At 45.3% G+C, this 20019-nt stretch overlaps 1 protein-coding gene across 1 annotated transcript in view; it reads left to right on the top strand.

Annotated features, from left to right (window-relative positions):
* LOC115206605 (cGMP-dependent 3',5'-cyclic phosphodiesterase) overlaps positions 1 to 20019 on the top strand; it is a gene marked incomplete at its 5' end in the record, with an annotated part of 58562 nt that overhangs the window by 11044 nt on the left and 27499 nt on the right. The window contains 8 exons of the mRNA XM_029773751.1: positions 4183 to 4238; positions 5167 to 5226; positions 9044 to 9194; positions 9680 to 9732; positions 10746 to 10820; positions 10986 to 11027; positions 11159 to 11227; positions 19361 to 19491. Of these exons, the coding sequence (XP_029629611.1) occupies positions 4183 to 4238; positions 5167 to 5226; positions 9044 to 9194; positions 9680 to 9732; positions 10746 to 10820; positions 10986 to 11027; positions 11159 to 11227; positions 19361 to 19491 (637 nt within the window). The remainder of the gene's footprint in view (positions 1 to 4182; positions 4239 to 5166; positions 5227 to 9043; positions 9195 to 9679; positions 9733 to 10745; positions 10821 to 10985; positions 11028 to 11158; positions 11228 to 19360; positions 19492 to 20019) is intronic.

A 20019-nucleotide genomic window follows, 5' to 3' on the forward strand; every position in this document is an offset into this window, starting at 1 on the left:
TGCAGGGAGAATACGTGTTCTGTCGTACGGTAATTTGGTAAAAAGCCAATTTGACATTTGCTCAGTACATTGTTTTCACTGAGGAAATGTACGAGTCTGCTGTTAATGATAATGCAGAGGATTTTCCCAAGGTTGCTGTTGACGCATATCCCACGGTAGTTATTGGGGTCAAATTTGTTTTTGTGTATCAGTCCTTGGTTCCAAATATTGGGGAAGATGCCAGAGCTGAGGATGATGTTGAAGTATAGCCAAATGGAATGTGTTGTCTGTATATTTTATCATTTCATTGAGGATACCATCAACACCACAGGCCTTTTTGGGTTGGAGGGTTTGTATTTTATCCTGTAGTTCATTCAATGTAATTGGAGAATCCAGTGGGTTCTGGTAGTCTTTAATAGTTTATTCTAAGATTTGTATTTAATCATGTATATGTTTTTGATGTTTATTCTTTGTTATAGAGCCAAAAAGACTGGAGAAGTGGTTTATCCATACATCTCCATTTTGGATAGATAAGTCTTTGTGTTGTTGTTTGTTTAGAGTTTTCCAATTTTCCCAGAAGTGGTTAGATTCTATGGATTCTACAATTACATTGAGCTGATTTCTGACGTGCTGTTCCTTCTTTCTCCGTAGTGTATTTCTGTATTGTTTTAGTGATTCACCATAGTGAAGGCATAGACTCAGGTTTTCTGGGTCTCTATGTTTTTGGTTGGACAGGTTTCTCAATTTATATCTTAGGTTTTTACGTTCTTCATCAAACCATTTGTCATTGTTGTTCATTTTCTTACGTTGTCTGCTTGAATTTCTTTGATTTGATAGCGAAGCTGAATGGTCAAATACACTGCCATGTTAACTTCTTCACTATTAAAGTGAAATGTTTTGTCCAGGAAGTTGTCTAAAGGGGATTTAATTCGTTGTTGTCTAATAGTTTTTTGGTAGGTTTTTCTACATTATTTTCCTTCCATCTATAGCATTTCTTAATATTATTCAGCTCCTCTGGCTTTGATGCCTCATTATTGAGTATTGCTCTGTTCAAGTAGACTGTGATTTTGCTGTGATCTGATAGGGGTGTCAGTGGGCTGATTGAATACTCTGAGAGACTCTGGGTTGAGGTCAGTGATAAAGTATTCTACAGTACTACTGACAAGAGATGAGCTATAGGTGTACCTACCATAGGAGTCTCCTCAAAGCCTACCATTGACTATGTACAGACCCAGCGTGGGACAGATTTGCAGGAGTTGTGACCCATTTTTGTTGGTTGTTTTGTGATAGTTGTGTCTAGGGGGAAATATTTGGGAGGGAATACTGTCACCTCCAGGTAGGTGTTTGTCCCCATGTGTGCTGAGGGTGTCAGGTTCTTGTCCAGTTCTGGCATTTAGGTCGCCACAGACTAGTACATGTCCCTGGGCCTGGAAATGGTTAATCTCCCCCTTCAGGATGGAGAAGCTGTCTTCATTAAAGTATGGGGATTCTAGTGGGGGGATATAGGTAGCACACAGGAGGACATTTTTCTGTGTTGAGCTAATTTCCCTAATTCGTTTCTTGGCAGATGTAAAATGTTCCTGTTTTGACTAATGTAATAGAGTGGGTTAGGTCTGCTCTATACCAAATTAGCATACCCCCTGAGTCTCTTCCCTGTTTCACACCTGGTAGTTTGGTGGATGGGACTACCAGCTCTCTGTAACCTAGAGGGCAACCAGTGGGTCCGTCTCCTCTATTCCACCCACCTGGTAGTTTGGTGGATGTTACTACCAACTCTCTGTAACCTAGAGGGCACTCAGTGGGTCTGTCTCCTCTATACCACCCACCTGGTAGTTTGGTGGATGGGACTACCAGCTCTCTGTAACCTAGAGGGCAACCAGTGGGTCCGTCTCCTCTATACCAGGTTTCCTGTTGGATGACAATGTCTGTATTTCCAATTTATTTGATGAAGTCTGGGTTCCTGCTCTTTGGGCCAAAGACAGATGACCTCAGACCTTGTATATTCTCTTTCTCTCTCTCTTTCTCTCTCTCTCTCTCTCTCTCTCTCTCTCTGTCTCTGTCTCTGTCTCTGTCTCCTTCTCTCTCTCTGTCTCCTTCTCTGTCTCTGTCTGTCTCTCGCTCTCTCTGTCTGTCTCTCACTCTCTGTCTCTCTCTGTCTCTCTCTGTCTCTCTCTGTCTCTCTGTCTCTCGCTCTCTGTCTCTCTCTCTCCGTTTCACTCCGTCTCTCTCCGTCTCTGTCTCTCTGTCTGTCTGTCTGTCTGTCTGTCTGTCTGTCTGTCTGTCTGTCTGTCTGTCTGTCTGTCTGTCTGTCTGTCTGTCTGTCTGTCTGTCTGTCATTTCAATTCAAGGGGCTTTATTGGCATGGGAAACATATGTTAACATTGCCAAAGCAAGTGTGGTAGATAATATACAAAAGTGAAATAAACAATACAAATTAACAGTAAAGACTACACATACAGAAGTTTCAAAATAATAAAGGCATTACAAATGTCATATTGTGTCTATATACAGTGTTGTAACAATGTACAAATTGTTAAAGTACAAAAGCGAAAATAAATAAGCATAAATATGGGTTATATTTACAATGGTGTTTGTTCTTCACTGGTTGCCCTTTTCTTGTGGCAACAGGTCACACATCTTGCTGCTGTGATGGCACATTGTGGTATTTCACCCAGTAGATATGAGAGTTTATCAAAATTGGGTTTGTTTTTGAATTCTTTGTGGGTCTGTGTAATCTGAGGGAAATATGTGTCTCTAATATGGTCATACATTGGGCAGGAGGTTAGGAAGTGCAGCTCAGTTTCCACCTCATTTTGTGGGCAGTGTGCACATAGCCTGTCTTCTCTTGAGAGACATGTCTGCCTAAGGTGGCCTTTCTCAAGAGCAAGGCTATGCTCACTGAGTCTGTACATATTCAAAGCTTTCCTTAAGTTTGGGTCAGTCATAGTGGTCAGGTATTCTGCCACTGTGTACTCTCTGTTTAGGGCCAAATAGCATTCTAGTTTGCTCTGTTTTTTTGTTAATTCTTTCGAATGTGTCAAGTAATGATCTTTTTGTTTTCTCATGATTTGGTTGGGTCTAATTGTGTTGCAGTCCTGGGGCTCTGTGGGGTCTGTTTGTGTTTGTGAACAGAGCCCCAGGACCAGCTTGCTTAGGGGACTCTTCTCCAGTTTCATCTCTTTGTAGTTGAGCTTTGTTATGGAAGGTTTGGGAATCGCTTCCTTTTAGGTGGTTGTAGAATTTAACGGCTCTTTTCTGGATTTTGATAATTAGCGTGTATCGACCTAATTCTGCTCTGCATGTATTATTTGGTATTTTACATTGTACACGGAGGATATTTTTGCAGAATTCTGCATGCAGAGTCTCAATTTGGTGTTTGTCCCATTTTGTGAATTCTTGGTTGGTGAGCGGACCCCAGACCTCACAACCATAAAGGGCAATGGGTTCTATAACTTATTCAAGTATTTTTAGCGAGATCCTAATTGGTACGTCGAATTTTATGTTCCTTTTGATGGCATAGAATTCCCTTCTTGCCTTGTCTCTCAGATCGTTCACAGCTTTGTGGAAGTTACCTGTGGCGCTGATGTTTAGGCCGAGGTATGTATAGTTTTTTGTGTGCTCTAGGGCAACGGTATATAGATTGAATTTGTATTTGTGGTCCTGGCGACTGGACTTTTTTTGGAACACCATATTTTGGTCTTACTGAGATTTACTGTCAGGGCCCAGGTCTGGCAGAATCTCTGCAGAATATCTAGGTGCTGCTGTAGGCCCTCCTTGGTTGGTGACAGAAGCACCAGATCATCAGCAAACAGTAGACATTTGACTTCAGATTCTAGTAGGGTGAGGCCGGGTGCTGCAGACTGTTCTAGTGCCCTCGCCAATTCATTGATATATATGTTGAAGAGGGTGGGGTTTAAGCTGCATCCCTGTCTCACCCCACGGCCCTGTGGGAAGAAATGTGTGTGTTTTTTTGCCTATTTTAACCGCACACTTGTTGTTTGTGTACATGGATTTTATAATATTGTATGTTTTACCCCCAACACCACTTTCCATCAATTTGTATAGCAGACCCTCATGCCAAATTGAGTCGAAAGCTTTTTTTAAATCAATAAAGCATGAGTAGACATTGCCTTTGTTTTGGTTTGTTTGTTTGTTAATTAGGGTGTGCAGGGTGAACACGTGGTCTGTTGTCTCTCTCTCCAGCTGTGATAATTCCTCTCCTGGACCAAGATCAGGGTGTGGCCATCTCAGTCTTACTGGTGAGTGAACCACCCCACCCCCCCACCCCCCACCCCACCCCCCCACACACACACACAACCCCCCCACCCCACCCCCACACACACACACACACAAACACACACACACACAACCCTCCCACACACACAAACACACACACAACCCCCCCTCCCAGAGACACACAAACACACACAAACACACACACACAACCCCCCCACACACACAAACACACACACAACCCCCCCTCCCAGAGACACACACACACACAACCCCCCCCCCCCCCCCCCACACACACACACACACACACACACACACCAACCCCCCCCTCCCAGAGACACACACACACACAACCCCCCCCACACACACAAACACACACACAACCCCCCCTCCCAGAGACACACACACACACACACACACACACACACACATATACACACACATACACGCACACACACACCCCAACACACACACACACAAACACACACACACACAACCACCCCACACACACAAACACACATACACAACCCCCCCCCCTCCCAGAGACACACACACACACACACACACACACACACATACACGCACATACACGCACACACACACACACACACACACACACACACACACACACACACACACAGTGTCTGTTTGTCATTGGTATGTGGGTCAGTGGGCTGACAGGAGGTTTATCATTATATTAGACACTCACTATCTGTATCACACATTACTCACTCTATATATGTGTGTGTGTGTGTGCGTGCGTGCGTGTGTGTGTGTTAGGCCGATGAGCTAAGTTTTAAGTGGTACGGTAGGTACAAGTTTAGTGGATACACACACTGGTCCGATGTTTGTGTCTCTGTCTCTATCATGCAGTGCTCTGCTCTGTCATAGGTGGACTGATACGAGAGGCTATAACACCACAGAACCAGATTTATCAGTCTCACTCTGTCATAGGTGGGCTGTAAACCGCTGAGTGATCAAGACGAACAACACCTCAACACTCTGGAGAAACATGTAAGAAACACACCCACAGAATAATACCCACAGAGACTCCCACAGACACCCACAGAATAATACCCACAGAGACTCCCACAGAGACTCCCACAGAATAATACCCACAGAGACTCCCACAGAGACACCCACAGAATAATACCCACAGAGACTCCCACAGAATAATACCCACAGAGACTCCCACAGAGACACCCACAGAGACACCCACAGAGACTCCCACAGAGACACCCACAGAATAATATCCACAGAGACTCCCACAGAGACTCCCACAGAGACTCCCACAGAGACTCCCACAGAGACTCCCACAGAGACTCCCACAGAGACTCCCACAGAGACCCCCACAGAATAATACCCACAGAGACTCCCACAGAGACTCCCACAGAGACACCAACAGAGACCCCCACTGAATAATACCCACAGAGACTCCCACAGAGACTCCCACAGAGACACCCACAGAATCATACCCACAGAGACTCCCACAGGGACTCCCACAGAATAATACCCACGGGGACTCCCACAGAGACTCCCACAGAGACACCCACAGAAACTCCCACAGACACCCACAGAATAATACCCACAGAGACTCCCACAGAGACACCCACAGAAACTCCCACAGAAACTCCCACAGAGACACCCACAGAGACTCCCACAGAGACTCCCACAGAGACACCCACAGAGACACCCACAGAAACTCCCACAGAGACACCCACAGAGACACCCACAGAGACACCCACAGAGACTCCCACAGAGAAACCCACAGAGACTCCCACAGAGACACCCACAGAGACACCCACAGAGACTCCCACAGAGACTCCCACAGAATAATACCCACAGAGACTCCCACAGGGACTCCCACAGAATAATACCCACGGGGACTCCCACGGGGACTCCCACAGAGACTCCCACAGAGACACCCACAGAGACTCCCACAGAATAATACCCACAGAGACTCCCTCAAAGACACCCACAGAGACTCCCACAGAATAATACCCACAGAGACTACCACAGACACCCCCACAGAGACACCCACAGAATAATACCCACAGAGACTCCCACAGATACCCACAGAATAATACCCACAGAGTCTCCCACAGAGACACCCACAGAATAATACCCACAGAGACTCCCACAGAGACACCCACAGAATAATACCCACAGAGACTCCCACAGAGACTCCCACAGAGACTCCCTCAGAGACTCCCACAGACTCCCACAGAGACACCCACAGAATAATACCCACAGAGACTCCCACAGAGACACCCACAGAATAATACCCACAGAGACTCCCACAGAGACTCCCACAGAGACTCCCTCAGAGACTCCCACAGACTCCCACAGAGACACCCACAGAATAATACCCACATAGAGACTTAGGTTAAGCAAAGCTTCTATTTAATTGAGATATTTCAAGTGTCTTTTTCAAAGACTCCCACAGAGACTCCCACAGAGACTCCCACAGCATAATACCCACAGAATAATACCCACAGAGACTCCCTCAGAGACTCCCAAAGACTCCCACAGAGACTCACACAGAGACTCCCACAGAGACTAGAGGTCGACCGATTAATCGGAATGGCCGATTAATTAGGGCCGATTTCAAGTTTTCATAACATTCGGTAATCGGTATTTTTGGACAGCGATTTGCCGATTATTATTATTTTTATATATTTGTTTCACCTTTATTTAACTAGGCAAGTCAGATTAAGAACACATTCTCATTTTCAATAACGGCCTAGGAACGGGGGTTAACTGCCTTGTTCAGGGGCAGAACAACAGATTTTTACCTTGTCACCTCTGGGATTCGTTTTTGCAACCTTCCGGTTACTAGTCCAACGCTCTAACCACCTGCCTTACATTGCACTCCATGAGGAGCCTGCGTGGCAGGCTGACTACCTGTTACGTGAGGGCAGCAAGAAGCCAAGGTAAGTTGCTAGCTAGCATTAAACTTATCTTATAAAAAACTATCAATCTTAACATAATCACGAGTTAACTACACATGGTTGATGATATTACTAGTTTATCTAACGTGTCCTGTGTTGCATATAATCGATGCACCAATGTACCTAACCATAAACATCAATGCCTTTCTTTAAAATCAATACACAAGTATATATTTTTAAACCTGCATATTTAGTTAATATTGCCTGCTAACATGCATTTCTTATAACTAGGGAAATTGTGCCACTTCTCTTGCGTCCCGTGCAAGCAGTCAGGGTATATGCAGCAGTTTGGGCTGCCTGGCTCGTTGAACTGTGTGAAGTCCATTTATTCCTAACAAAGGCCGTAATTAATTTGTCAGAATTGTACATAATTATGACATAACATTGAAGGTTGTGCAATGTAACAGGAATATTTAGACTTAGGGATGCCATCCGTTAGATAAAATACAGAACGGTTCCGTATTTCACTGAAATAATAAACTTTTTGTTTTCGAAATGATTTGACCATATTAATGACCAAAGGCTCGTATTTCTCTGTGTTATTATGTTATAATTAAGTCTATGATTTGATATTTGATAGAGCTGACTGAGTGATGGTAGGCAGCAGCAGGCTCGTAAGCATTCATTCAAACAGCACCTTCATGCGTTTGCCAGCAGCTCTTCGCAATTATTCAAGCATTGCGCTGTTTATGACTTCAAGCCTGTCAACTCCCGAGATTAGGCTGCTGTAACCGATGTGAAATGGCTAGCTAGTTAGCAGGGTGCGCGCTAATAGCGTTTCAAACGTCACTCGCTCTGAGACTTGGGAGTGGTTGTTCCCCTTGCTCTACATGGGTAACGCTGCTTCGAGGGTGGCTGTTGTCGATGTGTTCCTGGTTTGAGCCCAGGTAGGAGCGAGGAGAGGGACGGAAGCTATACTGTTACACTGGCAATACTAAAGTGCCTATAAGAACATCCAATAGTCAAAGGTATATGAAATACAAATCGGATAGAGAGAAATAGTCCTATAATTTCTATAATAACTACAACCTAAAACATCTTACCAGGGAATATTGAAGACTCATGTTAAAAAGAACCACCAGCTTTCATATGTTCTCATGTTCTGAGCAAGGAACTTAAACGTTAGCTTTCTTACATGGCACATATTGCACTTTTACTTTCTTCTCCAACACTTTGTTTTTGCATTATTTAAACCAAATTGAACATGTTTCATTATTTATTTGAGGGTAAATTGATAGTATTTATGTATTATATTAAGTTAAAATAAGTGTTCATTCAGTATTGTTGTAATTGTCATTATTACAAATAAAAAAATAAAAAAATCGGCCGGTTAATCGGTATCGGCTTTTTTTGGTCCTCCAATAACCGGTATCGGCCTCTAACAGAGACTCCCATAGAGACTCCCACAGAGACTCCCACAGAGACTCCCACAGAGACTCCCACGGGGACTCCCACAGAATAATACCCACAGAGACTCCCACAGAGACTCCCACAGAGACACACACAGAGACTCCCACAGAGACTCCCACAGAGACTCCCACAGAGACTCCCACAGAGACTCCCACAGACACCCACAGAGACACACACAGAGACTCCCACAGAAACTCCCACAGAGACTCCCACAGAGACTCCCACAGAGACTCCCACAGTCTTTGTGAAGCTGTGTGGGCAGCTCAGAAGCAGTAAGTCTATTGGTGTATTGTAAGGCCAGATTTTTCAATTGACTTGTATTGAACTGTTTTGTTGATCTGTTTTATAGCTGTGTAGTAATAGGTTACATTTTAGGCCTACAGTCCCCTGACGCGTGTGTGTGTGTGTGTGTGTGTGTGTGTGTGTGTGTGTGTGTGTGTGTGTGTGTGTGTGTGTGTGTGTGTGCGTAGGCTGCTGTAGCGTGTAGGAGGGTATGGACCCTACAGTCGGCCAATCAGAAGTCTCTCGTCAGCCTATCACCGATCCAGTCCCACAATGCACTGCTCCGGCCTGAACCCACAGACTATTGTGACCTGGACCGCAAGATTCTACAGCTATGCGGTAATCACCTAGCAACCACACAGAGACCTCTCTCGCACACACACACACACTTCTCGCTTGGGTCCGATAATGGTAATACAAAATAACTGTATGAATAAAAGTCTATGAATTTATATTGGATGCATCTGTCAAAAGAGGAATAAACCTGTGAACAACAACAGGAGTGTGAAAACACGGTAAACACGGACATTTTCCAGCTTTCCTAAAACGCTGCGTAGAAACTCATGCATAATAAAACTGACTAGCTGTTGCCCAAGCAGTACTGCAGTATATACTGTACACACAGACACACACTCCCTTCATTGCTCTCGTTTCTGTCTCTTCTGCCCCTCCCTAACCATTCCTGGTTTATTACACTTTCTCTCTCTCTCTCTCTCTCTCTCTCTCTCTCTCTCCTCTCCTCTCTCTCTCTCTCTCTCTCTCTCTCTCTCTCCTCTCTCTCTTCTCTCTCTCCCTTCTCTCCTCTCTCTCTCTCTCTCTCTCAGGTGAGCTGTATGACCTTGATGCAACTACTCTTCAGCTTAAAGTCATCAATTATGTAAGTACTGGAGATGTCATACTACCCTGTACACATGAACACACACACACACCATAGCTGTTCCACTACAACCATTACCACAACATGGCTGTTCCACTACAACCATTACCACAACATGGCTGTTCCACTACAACCATTACCACAACCATGGCTGTTCCACTACAACCATTACCACAACCATGGCTGTTCCTCTACAACCATTATCACAACATGGCTGTTCCACTACAACCATTATCTTACCACAACCATGGCTGTTCCTCTACAACCATTATCACAACATGGCTGTTCCACTACAACCATTATCTTATCACAACATGGCTGTTCCTCTACAAACAAAAATTGTAGATATACCAGAGAACACACACACACACGCACGCACGCACACAACACACACACACACACACACACACACACACACACACACACACACACACACACACACACACACACACACACACACACACACACACACACACACACAGTTTGCTGTGTATAATTTGTGCATGTTCTCCTGTGTGTGTGTGTGTGTGTGTGTGTGTGTGTGTGTGTGTGTGTGTGTGTGTGTGTGTGTGTGTGTGTGTGTGTGTATATTAATTAGATGCTGATATTTCTCTCAGTGAGAAGTTGGAGGTAGTGTATCTTCTTGCTGTTCAGTAGAGTTAGAGAGACACAATACATCTGGGTGGGCCTTAACAGGCATGGATGGACTGATTGATTTCTGATTAAGAGACTGTCTCTGCTTTGATGGACTGATATAATTAAATAATGATGTATTGATGACGTAATGTGTATTTATTATTCGTCGTGCATTGATGACGTAATGTGTATTTATTATTCGTCGTGCATTGATGACGTAATGTGTATTTATTATTCGTCGTGCATTGATGACGTAATGTGTATTTATTATTCGTCGTGCATTGATGAGGTAATGTGTATTTATTATTATTCGTTGTGCATTGATGAGGTAATGTGTATGTATTATTGGTCATGTACTGGTTGTTTTGTCTCCTCAGTTGCAGCAGCAGACCCAGTCTCAGTGCTGCTGTCTCTTACTGGTGTCTGAGGACAACCACCAGCTCTTCTGTCAGGTACGTGCTCGTAAAAGATGGGATTCCTCCCTGCTAAAATAAAGATTCAATGAATAAATAAATAAAATATATGTCTGTTTTAATGCGACGACAGTCTGATAACAGGGTATTCCTCCATTAGAACGGTCCCTAAGGAATCTAAAATCTGACCTCTATCCTCCTCAGGTGGTTGGAGACAAAATTCTAGAGGAGGAGATCAGCTTCCCTGTGAGTGACGACCCCTAACTCCTGACTAATGACCCCTGTTACTGTCCCTAAGCATTTCATTCAAATTAGACTTTGACCTGGGGAAATGATGAGGCAAGAGGCTAAGTGATCATGTATACCTCTTCTTCTAGCTGACGTTTGGGCGCTTTGGGCAAGTAGTGGAGAAGAAGAAATCCATCACACTTCAGGATGTCACTGCGGTGAGTGACCTTGATCCTAGACCGTGAAAAGCATCTTGCCATGTGGATCGATGTGGAGGCAGTCCAGCCAGATCCTAATTCTCTCTCTCTCTCTCTCTCTCTCTCTCTCTCTCTCTCTCTCTCTCTCTCTCTCTCTCTCTCTCTCTCTCTCTCTCTGTGCATGCTGGTAGTGTTTTGTAGTTGAGAGGTCATGTGGAGGGCTCTATCCTTACTTATTGTGCAAAAATTTGCGCAAAAATGAATTTTTCATTGATTTCAAAGAAAAGGAATGTAGACAATGAATGTTGGGTGTTCCAGCAAGAGTGGACATCGAAATATTTATTTATTGAGGTATCAGGGAAAGCTGTGTGCTGAAAGAGTACAACTTGTCCCGGCCCTTCCAGACGAAGCATGCAGAGAAATATAGGAATATGTCTTCTGAGCAGAGGGCAAGTTCATCGATAGAGTTGCTTTCTCAGTTGCAAAAGCAGCAAGGACTTTTCACAAAACTGCATTCAGCAAACGACGGAATTGCGAGAGCTAGCTATGTACTGTCCCACAAAATTGCTAAATATAGCAAGCCATTCGCTGTGGGTGAATTCATTAAAGAATGTTTAATTGACTCTGCAGAAATACTTTGCCCCGACAAGAAAGAGCTGTTTGAAAGTGTTTACCTGTCAAGGCGAACAGTAACACGGCGTGTCGAGGACATAGTAGAGAATATGGAACAACAGTTGAAAGACAAGGTAAAGGATTTCACCTATTTCTCCTTGGCCCTGGATGAGAGCAGTGATGAACGCGACACGGCACAGTTGTTGATATTCTTACGAGGCAAAACCCCAGAACCCCAGAACCCCAGACTGAAATTACAGAGGAGCTTCAGCGCAGTCAATGAAGAGCACAACCACAGGGAAAGACTTATTGGAGGAAGTTAATAAGTGTGTGGCAAAGCTGGGACTGATTTGTGAAAAGTTATCCAGTGTGACCACTGATGGGTCCCCAAACTTGACAGGAAAAACGTTGGCCTTTTGAAATGCATACAAGATCAGGTAGCTGAGCTGAACCCAGATCAGAAAGTTATTTTCCTGCATTGCATTATTCATCAGGAGGTGCTCTGTAAATGTGTTCTGAAAATGAGCCATGTTGTGGATACATTCACTAAAGTGGTAAACTTCATAAGAGCAAAATCTTTAAACCACAGACAGTTTGTCTCACTGTTGGAAGAGACAGAGTCGGGTCATGCAGATCTCCCCTACCACACAAACGAGTTTGGGGAAAGTGCTTAAAAGGGTGTGAGACCTGAAGTCTGAGATTGCGGAGTTTTTGCAAATGAAAGGAAAATATGTGGATTTCCCGCAACTGCAAGATAAAGAATGGTTGGCTGATTTTGCTTTCACCGTGGACATCATGGCCTCATGAATGAACTGAATTCCAAACTACAAGGGACAGGCCTTTTTGCACATCAGATGTACAGCCTTGTCAAAGCCTTCAAGGGAAAAAATTTGGGAAAAAACGTTTTGGAAAATGACATTACATTTTACATTTTAGTCATTTAGCGGACGCTCTTATCCAGAGCGACTTACAGTAGTGAATGCATACATTTCATTTCATGCATTTTTTTTTTTTTTTTGCTGTTGGTTTCCTCTCCTTTCACCTTCAATGTGGATAACGCTCCCACTGACCTGCAACTTGAGCTTATCTATCTTCAGTCTGATGCTGTGATTGGAGAACTATTCCAAACAATGTCACTGACGAGGTTCTATGCATCTCTCGATGAATAAAACTTTCCAAAGATTAGGAGTCATGCTCAGAAGATGTTTGTACAGTTTGGGTCAACCTGCTTTGATGAATGTGAACAGACATTTTCAGTGATGAAATATAACAAGTCAAGACACAGATCATCTCTTACTGACTCTCACCTCTCAGTAATCCTGCACATAGCGACGTCATAAACTATACCTGACTTCACTGCTCTAGTCAATGCCCATCAGAGACTTCACTCCTCACACTGTAGTTTAAATGTAATGTAGAGCTCTCTCTCTTTCTTGTGTTTTTGTGCAACCCGTTAACAAGGGTTCTCTCCGTGGTGCTGAATGCACAGTGTACTTTTCCCTCCATGTAGTTCATTACATGTTTAATAATGGAAATATCTACCAAAAGGAGAACAGGGATGTGGTTTATTTCTGTGCATGTTAAAAAAGTTAAATAAGTAGCATATCTGGACGTGATTTACAGCAGATATAGCTGTCAACACAGTCATACACATGGTGTATAATCCTGTAATATGATTCTGGCCCACGATGGCAAAAATATATTCTAATGTGGCCCTCCATGAAAATAATTGCCCAGGCCTGCTTTAGATGGTGGTGTAGATGAGGCTGGGTCTAGTCATGCTAGATATGGTGGTGTAGATGAGGCTGGGTCTAGTCATGCTAGATATGGTGGTGTAGATGAGGCTGGGTCTAGTCATGCTAGATATGGTGGTGTAGATGAGGCTGGGTCTAATCAGGTTATAGATGGTGGTTAGATGAGGCTGGGTCTAGTCAGGTTATAGATGGTGGTTAGATGAGGCTGGGTCTAGTCAGGTTATAGATGGTGGTGTAGATGAGGCTGGGTCTAGTCAGGTTATAGATGGTGGTGTAGATGAGGCTGGGTCTAGTCATGTCATAGATGGTGGTGTAGATGAGGCTGGGTCTAGTCATGTCATGGATGGTGGTGTAGATGAGGCTGGGTCTAGTCATGTCATGGATGGTGGTGTAGATGAGGCTGGGTCTAATCATGTCATGGATGGTGGTGTAGATGAGGCTGGGTCTAATCAGGTTTTAGATGGTGGTGTAGATGAGGCTGGGTCTAGTCAGGTTATGGATGGTGGTGTAGATGAGGCTGGGTCTAGTCAGGTTATGGATGGTGGTGTAGATGAGGCTGGGTCTAATCAGGTTTTAGATGGTGGTGTAGATGAGGCTGGGTCTAGTCAGGTTATAGATGGTGGTGTAGATGAGGCTGGGTCTAGTCATGTTATAGATGGTGGTGTAGATGAGGCTGGGTCTAGTCATGTCATGGATGGTGGTGTAGATGAGGCTGGGTCTAGTCAGGTCATGGATGGTGGTGTAGATGAGGCTGGGTCTAGTCAGGTCATGGATGGTGGTGTAGATGAGGCTGGGATGAGGAGAGTATATTGGGGAAGTGTAAGAGACTAGGGGGGAGGAGGAGGGTGTCATGCAGAAGAGGAAAAAGGGGGAGAAGAAAGGAAGTGGGAGAGGAGAAGCTGATGTGGTAAAAGGCAACAAGGAACCTTTGCCTGGTGCTGGGAGGGAGGCCCCGACTAGAGAGAAAGGGCAGGTGGTCAGGATAGGAGATGGAGATAAGGAGGAAGAAGGTGAGTCTGAGGAAGAGGATGATGATGAGGCTTTCTTTTCAGACTCCTCCTCAATGGGTCCAGAGCTGACAGCCACTCAGGCAGAGGGGTCAAAGTACACAGTGAGGCAACTGTCAAGGTTACTGAATGAGACTAAAGGGAGAAAGGTTAATTGTGAAGTCTTTTTTTTGTGATCCGGGAAAGTTTATAAGATCAGTACAACACGCTAGGAAAAATGAGGGGCATGGTGTTCTCTCACCCAGGAAACGGTTTAGGTTGAGGAAGTGAGTTGGTCTCTTACTATTGGTCTCTTACTTTGCTGGCTTTTCTCCCACTTCTTATGGATACTCTTTGGGTAGGCTCACTTAATATAAATGGCACCATAGATGCGGGAAAAGAGGAGTCTGTTGGGTGAGTCTGTAAAACCAAAAAAAGTACAGGTTTTGTTTCTGCAGGAGACACATAGTGATGTGGTGAATGAAGTTGATTTGGGGCTCTGGTGGAAAGAGGCAAGTATGCTGAGCCATGGGACAAATGTTAGTGCAGGGGTGGCAGTCCTTTTTAAACCGGATCTGGCCGTTAAAATGTGCCCCTCAAAGGGGAGGCTAGGGGACTAGATTGCTTGTAGTAAAAGCAGAAATGAACAACAGGGGTTTTATGTATGCGCCTAACACAGGGAGAGAGAGAGGGGGCTTTTGTTTGGGTGTCTTAGACAGGAACTCCCACAGGTAGAACCTGAGGAGACGCTGGTGGTCAGCAGGGACTGGAACTGTACCATGGATGGGGAGGAGCCTCATTCAGGCTCAGTGGGGGTGTTAAGGAACATCATTAATCCGTTTGACCAAGTGGATGTTTGGAGAACTAGACATCCCAACATAAGACAGTATATATGGGTGAAGGTTTTTGGGGCTAGGGTGACTGCAGCAATAGGCTGTTGGGTGCTACCGTTCTCCCGGTGGGTTTCTTGGAGCACCACATAACCATGGCACGGCTGTCTATTTCACCAGGGCCTCAGCAGGCATCCTATTGGAAGTTTAATGTAAAGCTCTTACAAGATGCCACTTTTGCTCAGGTTTCCAGACTTTTTGGGAAAGGTGGGGGCAGAAAAGAGAGGAGTATTATTCTCTGAGTCAATGGTGGGATGTGGGAAAAGTGAAAATGTGGCTTTTCTGTCAACAGTATACAGCTCTCTCATCCTCAGAGGCTAGGAGAGTATTGTGGGAACTAGAGCGTAGTATTAGTGAGGTGGAGGTAGAGATGGTGGGGAAAGGCAATGTAGGCCTCCAGACTAATTTAGCTGAATTATGCAGGGACCTGGGCAGCTTTTTCCAGGTTAAAGCAAAGGGAGCACTTGTAAGAGCTAGGTTCTCCATGCTCAAGGAGATGGATACTCCCAACTCCTTCTTCTTTGGTTTGGAAAATACAGAATGGTGAAGCCAAGGGTATGCATTGTCTACGGCTGTCGGATGAGCGGGTGGCCTCTGTGGTGGGGGAGATGCGGGAGCAAACTGTGGAGTTTTATACTGAGTTGTGTAGGGCAGAACTGTGTGATCCTATGTGTGCTCAGGTCTTGTTCGCAGGACTCCCTAAGCTCTCTCTGGCACAGAGGGATGAAATGGACATTCCCCTGTTGTCCCATGAATGGGCAGAGGCCGTAACCCAGATGTCCCCCCCTGGCCATGCACCGGCGGTCGATGGACCCTCAGTGGAGTTTAATAAAAACATTCTAGGGGAATAATTGGACTGGACTTATTTTGCGTGTTGCGTGAATGCATCGGGGTTGGAGAGTTGAGCTGTCGTCGGGCGGCTCTGACTCTCCATCCCGAAAAAGGGTACTTGTGTGAACTTAAGAACTGGTGGCCTGTGGCATTGCTCTGCGCAGACTACAAGCTATTTGCCAAGGTCCTCGCTAAGAAACTGAAGCCCCATCTGGTCTCTATAGTAACCAAGAACCAGACGTATTGTGTACCGGGATGCTCAATCACGGACAACTTGTTCTTAATCAGAGACATGTTCGAGAGTTTCTAATGGGAACTTTGGACTGGTCTCTTTAGACCAAGAGAAGGCTTTTGACAGAGTGGACCATGAGTATCTGTTTAATGTGATGTCTGTGTTTGGGGAACGGTTTTTGGCCTGTGTGAAGATATTGTATGCTGGGGCATCATGTATGATCAAGGTGGGAGGGGGGCTCAGTAGGCCAGTCTGGGAGAGGTGGGGCATTAGACAAGGATGCCCTCTATCGGGGCAGTTATATACAGACAGGCATAGGTGTGTAGACAAGTATAGCAGTGTCGGTGTATGCAGATTACGTTTCTGTGATGGGCAGGACATGCAGGCACTAGAGAATAGTCTGAAGGTGTACGAGGGAGCTTCGTCAGCTCAGGTGAACTGGGGCAAGAGCAAAGCTCTGTTATGTGGGGCATTGATGGATAGGGCCCCCCCCCTGCTTCCAGGGGGTTTGCAGTGGGGTTGTGAAGGGCTTAACATTTTGTGGTTGTACCTGGGCTCAGAGAGGTGGGTCAGGAAGAACTGGGAGGGGCTGTCACAGGCAGTGGTGTTAAGACTGGCCAGGTGGAGGTGGCTCCTGTCCCAAGTGTCATATAAAGGGATGGTGCTGATAATCAACAACCTGGTGGCATCCCCCCTGTGGCATAAACTGGCTGTCCTCAACCCCCCTGCCGGTCTGCTTGCAGACTTGCAATGCAAGCTGGTGGATTTTTTTCAGGTTGGGCCATCACTGGCTGAGGCTGGCAGTGTTGTATATGTCTGTCCATGAAGGAGGACAGGGCCTGGTGGAACTGGAGTGCAGAGTGGTTCCATTCCGACTAAAAGCGGCGCAGAGACTGCTATACCATACTGATGTTGGCTGGAGGGGACCAGCATGCACACTGCTGAGGAGAGCTGGCAGATTAGGGTTGGACCGGCAGCTGTTCCTTATGAGGCTGGAGAAGCTGAGTACATCAAGTCTCTCTGATCTTTACTCTGCGGTGATGAGGGCCTGGCAGCTGCTAAGGCCCACATGAGAAGGGGGTGTGCAGCCTGGGCTGTGGGAGGAGCCTATCTTCCACAATCCATCTATCCTTTTTAGATCGGTTCATTTGGCCACCCTGCAGAGGCGATTGATGGCAGCGGGTTTACTAAGGCTGGGTGACCTGCGGCTGCTGGGGGAGGAGGGTGGAAAACCTGGAAGTCCTTGCACAGCAAACAGGAATGACGTCTCTTAGGCTCCTGGAGAGAATACTGGGGAGGTGTTTTCTGTGTGTGCCAGGTTAATGCCATTAATGTCTCTGTTGGAATGTCTGTGTGAGAGGTTGGGGTGGAGTTTACTGTTCAAATAAAGAAAAGGCCAAATGTGTGTTGTTGAATTTTCTGTTTGCTCAGGCAAAGTTGGCTATTTAGCTAACAAGGAGGAACAGGGTCAAAGGTGGAGGGATAACAGACCCTTTACTATTATTTAATGCGATGGTCTCTGCACACCTTACAGTGGCTTGCGAAGGTATTAGCAGCCTGGAATGAAAATAGATTTTTGGGGGGGTTTGTATCATTTGATTTAACCAACATGCCTACCACTTTGAAGATGCAAAATATTTTTTATAGTGAAACAAATAAGAAATCTGACAAAAAAAAACGGAAAACTTGAGCTTGCATAACTACCCCCCCCCCCCCCTCCAAAGTCAAAACTTTGTAGAGCCACCTTTTGCAGCAATTATAGCTGCATGTCTCTTGGGATATGTCTCTATTAGCTTGGCACATCTGGCCACTGAGATTTTTTACAATTCTTCAAGGCAAAACTGCTCCATCTCCTTCAAGTTGGATGGGTTCCGCTGATGCACAGCAATCTTTAAGTCATACCACAGATTTTCAATTGGATTGAGGTCTGGGCTTTGACTAGGCCATCCCAAGACATTTAAATGTTTCCCCATGAAGCACTCACGTGTTGCTTTAGCAGTATGCTTAGGGTCATTGTCCAGCTGGAAGGTGAACCTCCTTCCCAGTCTCACCTCTCTGGAAGACTGAAACAGGTTTCCCTCAAGAATTTCCCTGTACTTAGCGCCATTCCATCACTCCTTCAGTTCTGACCAGTTTCCCAGTCCCTGCCGATTAAAAACATCCCCACAGCATGATGCTGCCACCACCATGCTTCAATGTGGGGATGAGGTTCTCGGGGTGATGGGAGGTGTTGGGTTTGCACCAGAGATAGCGTTTTCCTTGATGGCCGAAAAGCTCAATTTTAGTCTCATCTGACCAGAGTACCTTTTTCCATATGTTTGGGGAGTCTCCCATATGCCTTTTGGCGAACACAAATCGTGTTTACTTTTTTACATTTTTTAAAGAATGGATTTAATGGTGCTCCGTCGGATTTTCAAAGTTTCTGATATTTTTTTATAACCCAACCCTGATCTGTGCTTCTCCACAACTTTGTACCTGACCTGTTTGGAGAGCTCCTTGGTCTTCATGATGCCGCTTGCTTGGTACTTTTGCAAGGCCACTGTAGGGTGGAATTTGAGTTCTATAAAATTATTACAAGTATGCAGATGTTTCAGGAGATATGGTATGTTGGGGGGATGTCTGTACAGCTGTGGAAGATGGGTTGGATATGCGGTTGTGGAAGTGGTGAGGTTTTGGTTATTGTGATGTGTGGTTTGTTTTGTATCGGGGGTAAAGGGCAAGTTGAGTATGCAGTAGAGGGGATATTTGTTTTTTAAATTGGGGTTTTAATGAAATTAGGATGTATCATTAAAGAAAAACAAAAAAATCTAAAAATCTCTCTCTCACCCTCTCCCTGTCTCTCCCTCTAGGAGGAGTGTAGACAGCTGTCCAGTATGCTGGACAGTGAGGTGTCCTCTCTGCTGTGTGTCCCTGTGGTCAGCAGAGCCACTGGCCAGGTGGTGGCACTAGCCTGCGCCTTCAACAAGCAGGGAGGACAAAGGTAAGACACACACACACACACACACACACACACACACACACACACACACACACACACACACACACACAGTGTGACAGAGAGGGAGGAATGTGAAGTATTGCTAAGGACAGCAGTAATCCCAGTAAGCTCTCTGCTGACGTTTTGGCTCTAGACTCTGAAAACATTTATCTTCCTCCTTCTGTCATATCTCTTCTCTCTCACTTCCTCCTCATCTGCTTTTTCCCTTCCTCTGTTCCTGCCTCTTCCCGTCTGCTTTTTCCCTTCCTCTGTTCCTGCCTCTTCCTGTCTGTTCCTGCCTCTTCCTGTCTGTTCCTGCCTCTCTTTCTCTGTTAGTTATAGATGATACATTTCTAATCGTATTATAGTGGCTGGAGATTAAAGCCACTCATCTCTTCCTTTCAAAGAGTTATTACCCCTCGACACACACACACACACACACACACACACACACACACACAGTGACAGGATCTTGGCTAGAATCTGAGAGGAAGACATCCCATAGTATCCTCAGTGGGGGCTAATGATAGG

Source organism: Salmo trutta, chromosome 13, assembly GCF_901001165.1.
Source record: "Salmo trutta chromosome 13, fSalTru1.1, whole genome shotgun sequence".
Lineage (NCBI taxonomy): Eukaryota > Metazoa > Chordata > Actinopteri > Salmoniformes > Salmonidae > Salmo > Salmo trutta.